The following is a 16425-nucleotide window of genomic DNA, read 5'->3' as shown; positions in this document are numbered from 1 at the left end:
CCATGGAAGGCATTCAGTAAATCTATGCCGCAGTGAACGAATGAGTGAGTGTTCCTTGGGGAGCTCAGTCACTGGGTCCAAAAATAACAGTCCAGATATGGAAGAGGAGGAGGTCAGACTTAGCAGTAGGCTGTGTGACGCTAATTTTGGGGTCGCATTGTCTGCAAGCTCAGTATGATCAGCAGTGTCATGTGGGTGTCAGCCGCTGTTGGCTACCTAAGGATGCTTTAGAAACAGTGTCCAGAACTCAGATGGTGATAGCACTGCTCTTCTCATTACCTTAAATGTTCACTGTTAAGAGACTGACATCCCGGGGCATAAGCAGAGAGTGTGGATAGGGGATGGTGCGGCTGAGTATATCTTGATGAAGGAGACCTTAAGTGAGGATCTGATAGTTATTTTCACATACTTCGAGGGCCATCCTGTGGATAAGGGATTGGATTTAATTTTATCTAAAAAGCAGAATTAGAGATTGGAAATTACAGGGAGAGTGATTTTGTCTTAATAAGAGGAAGAACTTTGTGACAGACTGCCTGAAAGTGGAACAGCTGCCTCTGGGGCTAGTCGTCTTCCTTGCTGGGCAGTTAGCGAGGCTGGCCACGCTCCAAGGGTGCTCTGCAGGCCTAGCAGCTCTTTGTGGCAGTTTACAACGAGATAAGTACAGAAGTCGAGCAGTGTTGTAGAAACTGTCAAAGCTGCCAGACATTGTCTTGACATTCTTACTGTATCTTATCAAAGAGTATCTGTTTATGATGTATTGGAAATTAAAAAACAAATGAACAACCTGTTCCTTTACCGCGAGCACTGGGCTGATGGCCACGTCTGTAGACAGTTAGCATGTTAGCACAGATGTGGACGTGCCAGATGACAGTTAGGTTCCTCCTGCCTAACTTTCTTTCTTTTTTTTTAACATCTTTCTTGGAGTATAATTCCTTTACAATGGTGTGTTAGTTTCTGCTTTATAACAAAGTAAATCAGCTGTACATATAGATGTATCCCCATATCTCTTCCCTCTTGCGTCTCCCTCCCCACCTCTCTAGGTGGTCACAAAGCACTGAGCTGATCTCCCTGTGCTATGCCTGCCTAACTTTCTGATTCACTGCTATCCACCCAGACTTCTGTCTCTCCCCATCTTTCCTACACACATGACAGGATCTCCCTCTCAGGAAAAATAACTCCCTCACTTCTGCTTCCCTTTCAAACTACTGTGCCGGTCTTTCTCTTCTTTTCTGTGTAACTACCATTTAGTGATTTCAGGTCTTTCCCTTTCCTCCCTTCCAAACCTCTTGTCATCTGCCTGACTTGCGTTTCTGACATTGCTCTCCGAAGTTCTCGGGGCCCATAGTTTGCTCAGTTCAGTGGCCACTGCTCAGTCTGCATTGGACCTCTCCGTGGGATATGGTACTGATAACCACCCTGTTCTTGCCACTCTCTTTTCTTGGTGTGCGTAAAAGGAATGCTTCTGATTTGCCTATTTTTCTGACTATGCAGCCTCAGGTTCTGGTGGTTTCTCGACCTTTGTGTTTCCCTTAAAAATCGGCCTTCTGCAAGATTCTGTCCTTGGCTTCTTTCTCTTCCATCTGAGTGGGCATTGCCATCTGTTCCCGTGGCTTCCCTTACCTCATTGTGTTGATGGTCCCAGATCTGATGCATCTTCTGAAATCCAGAGGAGATTTTTAAAATCTCTCTTACCAGACATGCTCTGTTAGTACCTTTGTGTTGTCATCCTGAAACCCTTGCCTGCAGAGGTGACATATGTGGATTCAAGGTCTCAGATTGATGTTGAGAAAGATCTTGTTGGTAGCAGGATGGGGAGGATTGTTTGGAGCAGTTTGATGCTTGGGGGAGAGAGGACAATTAAGAGACTCGAGGAAGTCCAGGTAGGAGTGAGTGAGGACTTTGAATTAAGGTGGATGGAGAGGAGGAGATGGGTGTGAGGAATGGCAGAGAGTGTTACCTCGGATGGACGTGGAGCAGAGGAAGAGGGAAGGGTTTGAGGCTTTGGGTTAACCCCTTGTGTTCTGCTCTTGACGGGTGGCTGTGGTATTTGCTGGGGTAGGACGTACAGGAGGAGGAGAAAAGGGAACTGTATTGATAGAAAGGCGACGAGTTGAGTTTGGGAGTATGCTGAGCATGAGGTGCTTCTGTGGCATCTAACATCTCTGTGCAGTATCTACCTAGTTGGTCATTCCTTTTTGAGAGGTAATCTGTTCAGCAATGTTTGGGTGCCAGCTCTGGCCAGGCGCCACTTTTAATTGTGTTTTTCTGTTGACTCCCATCGGACATAGTTTGGGGAGATTCAGAGTTGTGCTGTGCCCTGGCCAGGAAGTGAGTCTGGCTGTCTCCTGTAACAAAGTCTTGCCTTAAGTGGCTCTTAACAGAAGTCGTGCTCCTTGTTTTCAGCTTGCCCCAGATGACGCCTGGCGTTGCCCGCACTGTAAGCAGCTGCAGCAGGGGAGCATTACGTTAAGCCTCTGGACTCTGCCTGATGTGCTTATTATACATCTAAAGAGATTTCGACAGGTAAGGAAACCCTCTGTCATAGGGAAAAAAGCTGTGACCAACTTTCTTATGCCCCTTACTGGTGGGCTCTTGGGTGGGGAGTTCTTTGGTGTCCCTGTTTGATCCTGTGATGTTACAGACACACATCTGCCCCTATGGTTGGAGCCATGTGTTTTGTTCTTTCCCAGAGCAGTTTGTGCATCCTGTGACCCTTTAAATCCTAACCATTTTATTTCATACTGCAGATATTTTACTTTGTTCCTGAGGATTTGCTTTAGATTTGTAAATGTTGTGCTCAAGTAAGTGTACTTTGGGATTAAAAAAAAAAGTTGAGCGCCTTTCTTGGGGGTGGGTAGAATTATATTTCTGCCTAAAGTAATAACGGGTGTTGTCCTGCTTCCAAGGAGCAGTTGTACAGTTGTGGAGATGAGTCATAAATATATACAAAGAAAATCTGCTTTGAGTTGTGTTGCTTTGTGAGTCAATTTCCGCACAGAGGCTCTCTATTCCTAAGATTAGAGTTGCCCTGGGCAGCCCCCTTGTAAGAGAGGTAAATGAGAGGTAAACGCTGGAGGAGTCTGAGCCTGGCGTAAGAAAGTTTGCATCTGAAAGATTAGGAGGAGGCCTGTACCAGGTGAGCTGGGAGCGGGGCTGCACATGTATAGTGGCTGAGGGAGCAGCGGGTGCAGAGCATGTGCAGGAGGCGGAAAGTTGAGGCCAGTGTGGTTGCAGCTCCGGGGGGTCGGGGGGAGAAAGGCGTGCGTTGAGGCAGAAGAGCAGGCAGGGGCTGGTCGTCCAAGCAGTCCTTGTAGGCAGAGTGGGAATCTGAAGCAGAGAAGCGACATGACCAAATTTGTGCTTGGAAGAGACCATTCAGGCTGATGTGTGGAGAATTAGAGGCTACAAGGATGAAGACAGGGAGACCTGAAGGAAGCCTTTGCAGTCACCGGGGGGGCGGGGGCCGGCCGATGGCTCGCAGTGGAGTTGCGGCAGTGGAGATGGAGAGACCTGGATAGACTTGAGAGATGTCTAGGGCTGGCTGATGAAGTGAATGTGTCGGGGGCGTGCACATGGTCCCCAGGGTGGCCTTTCACATACAGGTTTGGGGTCCAGCTCCTGTAGTGAGGAGTGGGCACTTAACCTGAGTGTCCCAGCTGTACGCTTCCATTGGGATCTTTCAGGGGGACGGCCAGTTGAGGGTTTGAACCCAGCTTCTCTGTCTCCTTCCATACACACAGACTGGCTTCCTTTGCTTTCTGTTTCTTTTGAAGACATATCATCACCCTTCCAGCGCCCCAACTCAAAACTGCAGTGTCATCTTTGACTCTTCTTTCCCTGTCACCTAGGCAGTCACCTCTTCGGCCTGGTTGTGCCTCTCCACTGCCTCCTGTACGTGTCCCCTTCTCCCCATTCTTGCTGTCATCCTGCCAGTTCCAACTTCTGATACTTCTGAGCTGGTTGCAGTTGCAGTGTCTTTTCATTGGTTTTGTAACCTACACTGCTCTTCCCTTTCTGCCATGTTTTGGGCACTACTTAATGACAGCTCTGATGGCATCACCTCCTCCCTCAAAGCCTCAGTGCTTCTCCCTTGACTGCAGAACAAGGTCCAGGTTCTTTAGCCTGACCTTCCTGACCATGCAAGACCCATCCTACCTTTCTCTTAGGAACATTTTTCTTCCCTTAGTAGGTCCATAGTTCCTTGGGACGGGCATTATCTGTGCTTGATTAATTTTTTAAAGCTCCCATAGACACAGGAAACTTTCGGTAAATACCTGCTCAACTGATGGTTGGATTTCCCAGTGGGCTTAATGGGAAATACAGATTGCCCAAGATTGTCAAGTAAATGACTATATTGTTAAGTCACTGTTAACTGTTAATTTGTCAGAGGAGTTGGGAAGGAAAGAGGCCCTGTTCCGTGAATGGCTGTTCTGTGCCAGCACTGTGCTTTCCCTTCACATATGTTGTTATTCCATTACTTTTCGTGCCTCTTTCGTGACAGAGGTTTCAGGATGAACCCTTTATCAGGTAAGGCAATGAAGGCTCATTATCCCTTATATGTAGAGCATCGCTGGTTCCATTTTTGGTGATATTAAAACGTGTTCCTCCAGTTAGATAAAACTGTTAATCTGTCTCCCTGTGTGTGTGTGCCTTTGGAAACATCAGATAGGTAACTCAACCCTACTTCAGTTGATAGGGTCTGCCTTTCACGCTAAACTGATCTACCATCTGCTTGCGTGAAAGTATCATCAGAACTTGTTTTTCTTCTTGCCACAGGAAGGAGACAAGCGTATGAAACTTCAGAACATGGTGAAGTTCCCTCTGACCGGCCTGGACATGACACCTCACGTGGTTAAGAGAAGCCAGAGCAGCTGGAGTTTGCCATCCCATTGGTCTCCATGGAGACGGCCCTACGGACTCGGGCGGGACCCTGAGGACTACATCTATGACCTGTATGCTGTGTGCAATCATCACGGCACCATGCAAGGGGGGCACTACACAGGTCTGCAGCGCGAGAGGCCGGGCGCCTGTGCTGACGATTCCTCCCGACATGTTTTGCTTGTGACAGGGGTGCTTTGCTTTAGAACCTCGCTTTCTCTTCCAGCAGGCAGTGTGCCAACCTTGAGGGCAGTTTTCATCCTCTGGTTCTCTGCCCTGAGTTAGATCGTCTGGTCGGGCTCTGACCCAAGCAGGGAATGGTGTGTGCAGATGGGTGGCATCGTCTGGCTCACCCAGGACTTGCTTTCTTGACCTCACCTGCATGCCCCGTTTAAGGTTTTGCTCTGCTTCCTTGAGGACCTAGCATCTCCCTTATTTGGAGTGGCTGTGAACCACTTTTATAGTGTCTTTAGAGTGACTTGGAAGGGGTTTTCTTTTTGCTGTATGGTTAAATTTACTTTTTCATTTGTCAAAGCAATAGTGCTCATCATATGAAATTTAGAGACTAGAGAGAGACAGACGGAACAGTGCCATCAACCCACGAGATTATCACTCAGAAATAACCCATGAGATTAGTGCTCAAAAAATGGCAACAGGGGCTTCCCTGGTGGCGCAGTGGTTGAGAGTCCGCCTGCCGATGCAGGGGACACGGGTTCCTGCCCTGGTCCGGGAAGATCCCACATGCCGCGGAGCGGCTGGGCCCGTGAGCCATGGCCGCTGAGCCTGCGCGTCCAGAGCTTGTGCTCCGCAATGGGAGAGGCCACATCAGTGAGAGGCCCGCGTACCGCAAAAAAAAACCCAAAAACAAACAAACGAACAAAAATGGTATCATTTTTAGAAACTGATAAAATATACACAACAAAATTTACCGTTTTAACCATTTTTAAGCATACGGGTTCAGTGTCATTAAGTACATTCGTATCTTTGTGCAACCATCACCACTGTCCATCTCCAGAGTTTCTTTCATCTTCCCAAATTGAAACTCTGCATCCATTAAACAGTAACTTCCTGTTTACTCCTCCCTCATCCCCTGGCAGCCACCACTTTTTCCATGAATCTGACTGCTCTAGGTACCACATGTAAGTGGAATCATACAGTATTTGTCCTTTTGTGTCTGGCTTATTTCACTTAGCATAATGCATTCAAGATTCACCCACTTTGTATCATCTGTCAGAATTTCCTTTCTTTTTAAGGCTGAATAATATCCCATTGTATGTAGGTAACATTTTGATATGTGGTGTTTCCTTCCAGTGTTTTTCTGTAAGTTTTGGCCATTATTTTATACTGCTGTGATTGGCCTGATTGGCCTTTTTTTAAAATGTCCAATGCTCTGTTCAGGTGAACCTTTATGGAACACCTCCTCTACGTCTTGCTTGCACGGGGCTGTGTCACATCAGAGACACACTGGAAATGAAAAGATCTCGACCTCTGTCTTCCAAGAGTGTAATCAAGTGGTTGAGGCGGCGTAGGTACACTTAAAATGAAAGAGCAGGATGTGTATTAGGTTCTGTGGTTGAAGTGTGAACAGAGCAGGGGCTGGAGGAGAGAGTGGTCAGAGTAGCCTCCTCCTGGAGGGTCAGGAGAAGCTATTGGGATTAGTAACCTGCTGCCTACACGTGAGGCCCTTATGGGCTAATGGGGCAGATGTTTAATTTTTTTTTTAATAAATTTATTTATTTATTTGTTTGTTTTTATTTATTTTATTTTTGGCTGCGTTGGGTCTTTGTTGCTGCGTGGGCTTTCTCTAGTTGTGGCGAGCAGGGGCTACTCTTCGTTGCAGTGCACGAGCTTCTCATTGCGGTGGCTTGTCTTGTTGCAGAGCACGGGCTCTTAGGCACACGGGCTTCAGTAGTGTGGCATGTGGGCTCAGTAGTTGTGGCTCATGGGCTCTAGCGCGCAGGCTCAGTAGTTGTGGCGAACGGGCTTAGCTGCTCTGCGGCATGTGGGATCTTCCCGGACCAGGGCTTGAACCTGTGTCCCCCGCATTGGCAGGCGGATTCTTAACCACTGTGCCACCAGGGAAGTCCCAACAGACGCTTAATTTTTGTAAATATTATTTTTAACGACCACAGAATATTCAGTTGATGGAACTCTAATGTGATATAACCATTCCCCATTGTTGAACACATATAGTGTTTCTGGTTTTTAACTTTGAAGATAACTGATGGACATCTTTGTGTGTAGTCACCTTTTCTGTACTTTAATTCTGTATTTCCTTGAGATTGAGTCTCAGAAATGGAATTATTGGGTTAAGGGCATTCATGCATGCTGGGGAGGCAGGTAGATTTGGGGGCTTCTTGCTTGAACATCTGTATGTCGGGGGACTTGATGTGAGGGTCCTGGCCAGGACTCAGATTTCTGTGTTCTTCTCAGCCTATTTGGCATGAACACTTCTCTGGGACTTTTTGTTTCTGCAGTTCAGTGGTTTCTGCAGCAAGACCCCAGGGTGCTAGTGATTCATAAAGGTAGGGGGAGGTAGAGGAGGGTAGGCTCTGCCAGTCGGTGTTTCAGTCTCTCTGAGACTGTTCCCCGGCAGTTAACCCTGAGACCCCTGCAACACGGTGAAGGAGCCTCTCGGGCCCCAGAACCCCTCCTTGGCCCAGCACAGTTACTCTCTCAACCTGCTCTTCCTCAGGAGACAGGGGACGTGGAGTGTGACTGGACACAACAATCTTTTGTTCTCGAAACCCATTTAGTTCTAGTTCTTTCAGTACGCTGCCCGCAGCAGTCACTTGTGAGAGGAATGATCCCGACCTAGAGTGTATCTCGTAGTGGAGCCGTTTGGATGGCCTCTACTTGCCCTCGGAAGTACTTGAAGGAGAAAGAGGGGACAGAGGATCTATTGAAAAGTCCGTAGAAGAGAAAGTTAATATTAATTAAATGCTGAAGTATGTTTTACCTTGCGTTTTGGTTTAAGCCAAATTTTAATACTGTATTTTGTGTCTTACATATGTTATATTTATATTTTGGGGGGGCACTTGTATAATAAGTGTTGTGTGTCTAGTTGGATTTTTGCTTTTGTGGCATTCCCGGTCATATCTGCATTCTTTGGTACTGAGTCACAGAGTTATATACTCAGGGACTCTGAGAATTGAAAGGGACTTAGAGGGAATTTAATTTCACTAATTAGCTGGTGAGGTCGTGCCTTTGCCAGCATCACTGACTGGTGTTCACGTAGCTTCAGCTTTGGTGAAGAATCTCCTGTGTGTACGTGTTTCTCAGGAGAACGTGGGTGAGCACGTTGTGTGGTTCTAGCAAGAAATTGTTGAGGAAAATCGGACAGTGCCAGATTTTCGCCTGTCGTGTTGCTCTTTGTATAGATAGCATAGACTCTGGAAAGTGCCCGGAAACCCATAACTGCCTTGGAGGCAGTACAGATTAGTGAGAGGAGTATGGGTTAGAAGCTAGACACGTATTCCTAGCTCTGTGACCTTAGGTGGGTAACCTTATTCAAACCTGGCGACCATGTGAGGGAGGCAGAAGTGCTCGTGCCTGCCTCCTGGGGCCTGTTACTGACGAGGGGCTCGGATATTTTCTGCGTTGTTATCCCTTTCCCGTGCTTAGGCCATACGGCTGCTTTTCTGATGAGAACATTTTAAGTACCTCAGCATTGTTGAGTTAAAGATATCTTGTTTTTAAGCTTTCATTTGGAGTTAATGTGTTCTTTTATTTTGCACTGGTTCTAACTATAATTACATGGTACATGGATGGCTGACTTGTGTAAGGAGTCTAGACCAGTGCTTCTCAAACCATCTGTGATGAGGAACCTTTTAAAAAATTTCTTAAACCTTTTTAAAAAATGTCCAATCCTTCATGAACCATGAACCAGTACTTTTGCAAAAACACAATAAAAGTATCATACATTATCAGATTGCTATGAATGTTTTTAAATGCTGACCTCGTTTTGGTGCTTATCTCATGGACTGGCACCGGTCTGTGAGCCACAGTTTGAGTAGCACTGGTCTAGGAAGTGCTTCAGAAAATAGCGCTGGGAAGAAAAGCACATAGAATTATTTTATAAATACACCATTGACCCATTCACGAGTCCCTGTGCTGCCTTAGTTTCCACACCGTGACGGAGGACAGACCATCCTGAGGAGAAACGGACTGAAGCTGGTACAGCCTGCTCCGTCACCTCCTCCCAGGCGTGTTCCCCCTTACAGACCTCCCACTCCCGAATAGCAGCCCCTCACCAGCTGGGTCGTTCATCCAGCAAGCCTGATGACACCACTGACCAAGCAGTCGCTGTTTTACCAGCTCCATTTGCTGCTTGTGTCTCCCTTTCTCTGCCGTCTGGTTCCAGTGAGTCCGCAGCTGCAGACGACTTTCCTCCCTACAGTCAGAGGTTCTTCTGCTCTTCTTTTTCGGGACCTGTGTGGTATAGCCCTTCCTCTTCCGGGTCCCTTTCGTCTCCTAGGAGTCCATACTTAGCAAAGTGGTTGTGGCCTATTGAGGGAGTCACTCCTGGTGCCACTCGGGACCTTATGTGTCCTGCCCCCGGGGCCCTACTGAGCCTGTTCCAGCGTTCAGCTAAATATTCTAGCACTCGTTTATTTTCACCCCAATAAATGGGTCTTTTTAGAAAGTGTTGTAAGAGTGTACCTTTCTGGATCAAGCTTATCACACTCCTTGATAGTTTCACAGGATGATGTGGCTCCATGAACACTAAGCTGTGTCCTTGTTGGTACTTGAGTGCTCTTTATTTTTATCTCAGCTTAGAGTTTGGACTGGAGGGAAGGCCGCATGCATTCATGAGCTACAGCGTTCTCAGTTTGCCAGGGGCCTTCCATCAGGCATCGTTTGTGCTACCTCTGAGGGAGGCAGGGTGGGATAAGGCTTTAAGCTCAGGGACTAGATAATCCTGTAATGAGCTGGCCCCTGCCCTTCACCAGCTGCATGACCTTGGGCAAGCTGGTTAATCTTTTTGAGCCTCTGTAAAATGGCACTGATAATAGAACAAATTTCATAGGATCAAATGAGATGCACGTAATAAGTGCTAAACAGATGTTAGCTACTGCTCTCATTAATATCATCATTTCTAGTTCTATTGTTTTCTGACTCTAAGAAACACTAAACTGTTACAGCATGCTTGAAACAGGGTTTCTCCATACTGGTACAGTAACATTTTTGCTGGGTAATTCTGTATTGTGGGGACTGTCCCGCACGTGGTGGGATGTGTAGTGGTGCCCCTGGTCTCTACCCACTAGATTGCACTAGCATCCTACCCTCCCCACGCCCCCACCCCCAGTTGTGACAGTCAAAAATGTGTCCCCTGGGGCAAAATCATCTCTGGTTGAAATCCACTGGTTTAAAGAAGTATATTGTGTTTTCTAAAATTAAATAGAATTTCATCCATTTGGAATAGTTTGGAATTTCTTGAAACATTTTGCCTGAGTGTGATTTGGATTTCTTACCTCTTTCTGTATTACTATCTGCAGCCTTAAAAAGTTCTTGAATTAATTATATGAGCCAAAGACATGGTGTCTGTGGGTCAAGTGGAGTGGCCATTGCGGCCGCCCTGGTGCTGATCGCTGGTGGGCTCTTTTTGGCAGCATACTGCAAGAACTCCGTGGACGGCCTCTGGTACTGCTTCGACGACAGTGACGTGCAGCAGCTGTCGGAAGACGAGGTCTGCACGCAGACAGCGTACATCCTCTTCTACCAGAGGCGGACAGCTATACCGTCATGGTCGGCCAACAGCTCAGTGGCAGGTAAGACCACTCTACTCTTGGGTGGTTTGTTTTGAGAACAGAAGATTGTAGTTGATGGTCCAGAGAACTTCTCCAGGAGGTCTCATGATTCTGTTGGTTGGATCAGATTAATTCTCAGGTTTGCATTTAATCTGCAAACCAGAATGGTTGCAGTTAAAGGAAATGGGGGTGGAATGTGCCAGCAGCTGTGAACAAGGAGTTCCCATGGAGGTGGAGTGGAGCCTGGCTCAAAGCACGCTTGTGGTGTTTACTTACAGAGTAAATAAACGAGTGAGGGAGCTAAGAAGCAGAGCAGCACACTGCTCTCAGAGTCGAGGGACTGGAAATAGAGCTGAGACTTGGCTTTGCCACATTTTGGTCGGGTTATCTTCGAGCATGTCCCACCCAAGCCACATATGTGTCATCTGTAATATGGGTGTACTGATCCTACCTGCCTCGTGGGGTCGTTGTGTGAAACGGATTAGGTAAATGTACATTAAAGCCTTTTGTAAAGGGTAAAGCACCATTAGAAATCATTCTTTTTTCCACTAAGATTGGCCTATTCTGTTAGGGGAGGGATTGAAGGCTATAAAAATATTAGATGGCTTGGATTTAGTTTGATGGGGTCTAGCCTGTTGTGCTTTTATTAATAAATGCAGGAACCAGTACCCACACGTGATGTTGATGCAGCCACACACAATCCGAACAGGGGGACGAATGCTTCCTAATGCAGAGTTGGAGTTTAGAGAATAGGACAGAGGATTGGGACATGGCAGAGTGTGATCAGTTATTAATCCCTGCTCCCCTTGAAGCGTGCGAGGGGTAAGTTGGAAGCCGCTAAAGGAAGTGTCACTGAAGCAGAGTGAGCCCTGCTGGAATCAAACCCCACCCAGTACAGCCGTCTGTCCGTAGCTGCTCTTAGTTCCCAGAAAGTGGGAACTCCAGGGCTCTAGTGCCGTCCCTCAGTGCTTTCCAGAGTCTGAGATATGCTCAGAAATGACACCCTCTTGAGATCTACTCTAGATAGTCACGTGTCTTCATGTTCTCCATTTCAAGAGCAGTTTCTGTTGCTCCAATATATATTTAAGGGCCTCCCTGGAACAGACAGGACAGAATGGCACGTGGCCTTGTGTGTGCATGTGTGTGTGTGTTTATATATTAATATTGTGAAAATGATTTAAAAATCCCACCACACAGGCCAAGAAGATAACAGTACACTGCTGCTTGCTTTTTTTTCTCTGTGTCAGAAGTATTCCTGCAAGTGCTTAGAACAGTGCCTGGGGTGTAGCGCTTAATAAATGTTTGTAGAATAGATGAATATATGCACGATTGTATCTATTCCATTCTGTTGCCAGCACTAAGACTCGAACTTTGCGTTCTGAAGTAGCCATCCCTGTACTTGGATTTTATTACTGCAAACGTGTGTGAGCGTCTGTCCTTTTCATCCCAACAGGCGACGTTCGAGCGGGCACAGCGTGGGCCTGGGAGTTAGTGCTGACCTGGCGGTGAGGTCCCCCGCCGCGCTGGCAGCAGCCCTTGATGAGGGCGTGTGTGGCACAGGCAGGATTCTGGCCTGACCTTGGCGCCCACTTCCTTTCCTGCAGGCTCCACAAGTTCCTCCTTGTGTGAACACTGGGTGAGCCGTCTCCCGGGGAGCAAGCAGGCCAGCGTGACCTCTGCAGCTTCCTCCAGACGCACCTCCCTAGCCTCGCTGTCTGAGTCTGTGGAAATGACTGGGGAAAGGAGTGAAGATGATGGTGGGTCTGGGTTTCGGTGACAGATTTCCAAAATGGCAACTCACGGACACAGTACGGGCTCCCTCATGTCGAGGAGCATTTTATATAACAGGGTCATTTGCTCTTCCTCTGTGACCTAGCACTCCTTCCTTCCACTCCGTTGTTTTCCACTTTTAAGGTCTAATGTGGAGGCTGGGGCGTTAACTCTGTACAGTAATGTATGCTTTTTTTTTTCAAAGCGCTGTTTGAAATCTTCAGAGCAGCTGTGAGAGGACTCAGCGAGGTTGTGGTTTTCCGAGGGCCGCCTGGTGTGCGGGCCTGGCGTGGAGGCTCCTGACTCGCTCAGCTTCTCGCCTTCCCACCACGCTCTCTCCCCTGGAGGGATCTGTGGTGTGCCCTTGTGGGTGCAGAAGCATCTAGAACAAAAGCTGTTGCCTTTGCATAAAGGTAGTTTTTAGGAATTTTGAAGATAGTCACAGTATAAAAGCTTTGAAAATCTGATAAAAATTGAGCTCCGGTGTTTTGCCTTCAGCTGCCGCTTGAGTAGTGGCGGAACAGCCCTCGGTTCTCACGGGGACCCCAGGTGGTGTGGGGAGGGTCGGGCAGCCGGAGCCCTGAGATCTGGGAGGAGCAGGGGAGAGTGAGCTCAGCTTCTATAACGAGGACGGTGACTCATCCCCCAGCAAGCCTCATTCTGTGGTCAGCAGTTCCATCACGTCCAGTAGCCGCTCCTAGTGGCGCTCAGGAAGCTGGAAGAGGAAGGCCAGAGGAGAGCTCTGTCGCAGCTCCAGCTCTACCCCTGCTTCTCGCTGTTGCTTCTTTTTTTTGTAGAAAAAGAGTCTTGGGCTGTAACTGTGAAGCTCCTGTCTGTAGCTCCTGACATTTTATGAAAAACTGACCAGTGAACCTTGGCTTGTTAATTATTTAGAGGTTATTTTCAACACAGCCTTTAAACCTAGAATTCACTGTTGTTTTAATAGTAAGCCTATATATGGTTTGGCCCTGGTCTGTTTTTAAACGGTGTAGTTGGTGAAATCGATATCAGCACCATCATCATGCAGTGGTGCTGGGTGGTGCTCACAGAACAGCGCCTATCTCTTAGGATCTCATCCAGACAGTTTTATTAATACCACAGCTACAGCATCAAGTGTGTGGAGAATTTAATTTAGAATATTTTCTGTGGAAGTTTTAAGTCACTTAAAATAGGAGTATAGTGTTCTAATTATGAATATTTTCCTTGGAGGCTTTCCGCTGATTGCTTTCATAGTCAACGATTACAGGCCCGCCTATGTGTGGCATTGAGTTGGGGGGAAGGTGTTGCAGTTCTGGTGTTGGCTCTGCCTCTGTCTGTGTGATCTTGGGCAAGGACTGCACTGCTGTGGGCCCCAGTGTTCTTAATGAGATGAAGACGCTGTAAATGAAATAGCTCACGTTTATTGAGCAGCTGTGCAGTGCCAGGTGCCTTCCTTACTGGGCACAGGACTTCTAAGGTTTTATTTAATTCTCATAGTAGCTCTGTGAGTTACAACAAGGGTCAGCAGACTATAGCCCACAGGCCAAATATGGCCCCTGCCTTTATTTGTGTAAAAAAAAAAAAAGTTTTATTGGAACACAGCCACGCCCATTTGTTTGTGTTGCCTGCGGCTGCTTTCGCACTAGGGTGGCAGAGTTGAGCAGCTGGCCCACAAAGCCTAAAATATTTACTGTCTGGGCCTTTAGAGGAGAAGTCTGCTGACCCCTGATGTCGAGCAAGAAGGTGGTTTGCTGATCCCCAAGTTAGAATGTCCATATTTCATAGGTAAAGGAACTGGGCTCAGAAGAGTTAAAATCACACGACTACTCCTTGACCCCAGACCCCGTGATTTCCTACTGTCTTAGATGGATGTCCTAGTAAGGACATTTGGTAGGTTTAGCTTAACGGCACTCTCTTTGCTGCATTCAGGAGGTTTCTCAACTCGACCGTTCGTGAGAAGCGTCCAGCGCCAGAGCTTGTCATCCAGATCTTCTGTCACCAGCCCCTTGGCCGTCAATGAAAATTGCATCAGACCTTCCTGGTCCCTGTCTGCTAAGCTGCAGATGCGCTCCAGTTCCCCTTCCCGCTTCTCAGGGGACTCTCCGATTCACACCTCCGCCTCCACCTTGGAGAAGATCGGGGAAGCAGTGGACGACAAGGTTTCCATCTCTTGCTTTGGTAGCTTGAGGAACCTGTCCAGCAGTTACCAGGACTCAAGCGATAGTCACAGTCGACGGGAGCACAAGGCTGTGGGTCGGGCCCCTCTGGCTGTCATGGAAGGTGTGTTCAAAGACGAGTCAGACACCCGCAAGTTGAACTCCAGTGTTGTAGACACACAGAGCAAAAGCTCAGTACAGGGGGATCCCTTGCCCCCCGTATCGGGTCCATTTGATACCAATAACCAGATTGCTTATGTGGATCAGAGCGATTCTGTAGACAGCTCTCCAGTCAAAGAGGTGAAACCTCCAGGCCACCCAGGCCCCCTCGCAAAGAAATCGGAGAGCACAGCCAGGGGATCTCCCAGCTCCAGGGGCGCTCCCGAGCCAGACAGCAGCTTGCGGAAGGGGAGGCCAGTCTTGGCCAGCCAGGGCTCGTCTCCTTCCAGTACGTCCCCTTCTTCTCCTGTTCCTGTAAAGCCCTCCCGCTCCCGAAGCAAAGCTGATTCTTCTTCCAGGGCCAGTGGACGGCATTCCTCCCCCGCTCCCCAAAAGGAGTCCCCCCCCAAACCCCAGGGCTCCGTGTCATCTCCTTCGCTCCAGAGGCAGAAGTCAGCTGCTTCCCTCGCTGACAGTGCTTCCTCCACATCTGCCAGAAGAGCCTCAGGCCCTGCCCCGAGGGGCCCCTTCCCTCCTGGGAAGAGCAGGACTTCAGACAGGAGCTTAAGCAGAGAGGGCTCCAGACAAAGCCTGGTTTCTGACAGGGCCAGCGTCACCTCCAGCCCCAAGCCCAGCTCCGCTCGCGTGAGCCAGGCCAGAGCCGGGGACGGCAGGGGCGACGGAAGGCACGTCCGCAGCTCCTCCACGGCCAGCCTGCGCTCCCCCAGCATGAACATGAAGGCCGGTCCGAAGAGGGACAGCAAGTCGGAGGACAAGGGGCTGTCCTTCTTCAAGTCAGCCCTGAGACAGAAGGAGACCCGGCGCTCGACGGATCTTGGCAAGACAGCCTTGTTGTCCAAGAAGGTGGGCGGGAGCTCAGTCAAGTCCGTCTCTAAGAGCGCAGTGGATGACAAAGCAGAGAAAGGCTCCCAGGCGCTAGGCTCCCAGCAGCCACATGTGAATGCAGTTGGAAAAGAGCAGCTTGCCTCCAAGGACCCTGCTTCTGCTAAACACGCCCTGCTGTCCGCTCGCAAATCCAAGTCTTCCCAGGTAGATTCTGGAGTGCCCTCGTCTCCTGGTTGCAGGCAGTCTGCTGAGAAATCCTCAAAAAAGTTACCTTCTAGCATGCAAACCAGTGCACGGCCTTCTCAAAAACCTCAGTGATATTTCTGCAGTCCGAGTGTTTTATCTGTAAAGATGTTAATTTATTTAGAACCCCTTCCCTCCCACCAAAGCCCTCTATGCTTTTGTTTTGTATTTTTTGGGTCACGTGCCTGATGTACGTGTGTGTGTGTGTGTGTGTGTGTGTGTGTGTGTGTGTATGTGTGTGTGTAGAATTCAATTGCAAATTGTTAAAAGCATCGCCTTATTCTGCCATTGAACCAAATAACAGCCATAGGCAAAGCATTGATACCAAGTTAACTGGAATAATTGCAGACAATACCCTGGACGGTCCCTTTAGCAATTGTACATATTTCTTTCTAGAGAACCCTAATGACTTTCGTTGGACACTAGGGATTTGAAACCTGTGAACCAGTTAAGCTGTCATTAGCGTGCTCTGTAGAAGGATGAATTATTTGACTTGGGTTTCATCTGAGCGGAATTTGTCCTCACTGCGTGCGGATTGTCTTGTGGCACCAGAAGCTCTAAAAACTGTGACACTAACAGTGAAACAAACCGAGGGAAGACTGTCGCTTTCTGCACTTTGGCCCCATCTACCAGTCTCTGTAAAG

General features: G+C 48.2%; 1 protein-coding gene across 1 annotated transcript in view; it reads left to right on the top strand.

Moving 5' to 3' along the window:
- The window catches only part of USP31 (ubiquitin specific peptidase 31), a 70894-nt gene extending 54977 nt beyond the window's left edge, over positions 1 to 15917 (top strand). Inside the window, exons 13-17 of the mRNA XM_007450007.1 lie at positions 2404 to 2523; positions 4777 to 5002; positions 10491 to 10649; positions 12233 to 12385; positions 14307 to 15917. Of these exons, the coding sequence (XP_007450069.1) occupies positions 2404 to 2523; positions 4777 to 5002; positions 10491 to 10649; positions 12233 to 12385; positions 14307 to 15856 (2208 nt within the window). The 3' untranslated portion in view covers positions 15857 to 15917. The remainder of the gene's footprint in view (positions 1 to 2403; positions 2524 to 4776; positions 5003 to 10490; positions 10650 to 12232; positions 12386 to 14306) is intronic.
- The last annotated feature ends 508 nt before the right edge of the window (positions 15918 to 16425 follow it).

The sequence above is a fragment of the Lipotes vexillifer genome, unplaced genomic scaffold (genome assembly GCF_000442215.2).
Source record: "Lipotes vexillifer unplaced genomic scaffold, Lipotes_vexillifer_v1.1 scaffold811, whole genome shotgun sequence".
Classification (NCBI taxonomy): Eukaryota; Metazoa; Chordata; class Mammalia; order Artiodactyla; family Lipotidae; genus Lipotes; species Lipotes vexillifer.
This window is presented reverse-complemented; position numbering and strand designations above follow the sequence as displayed.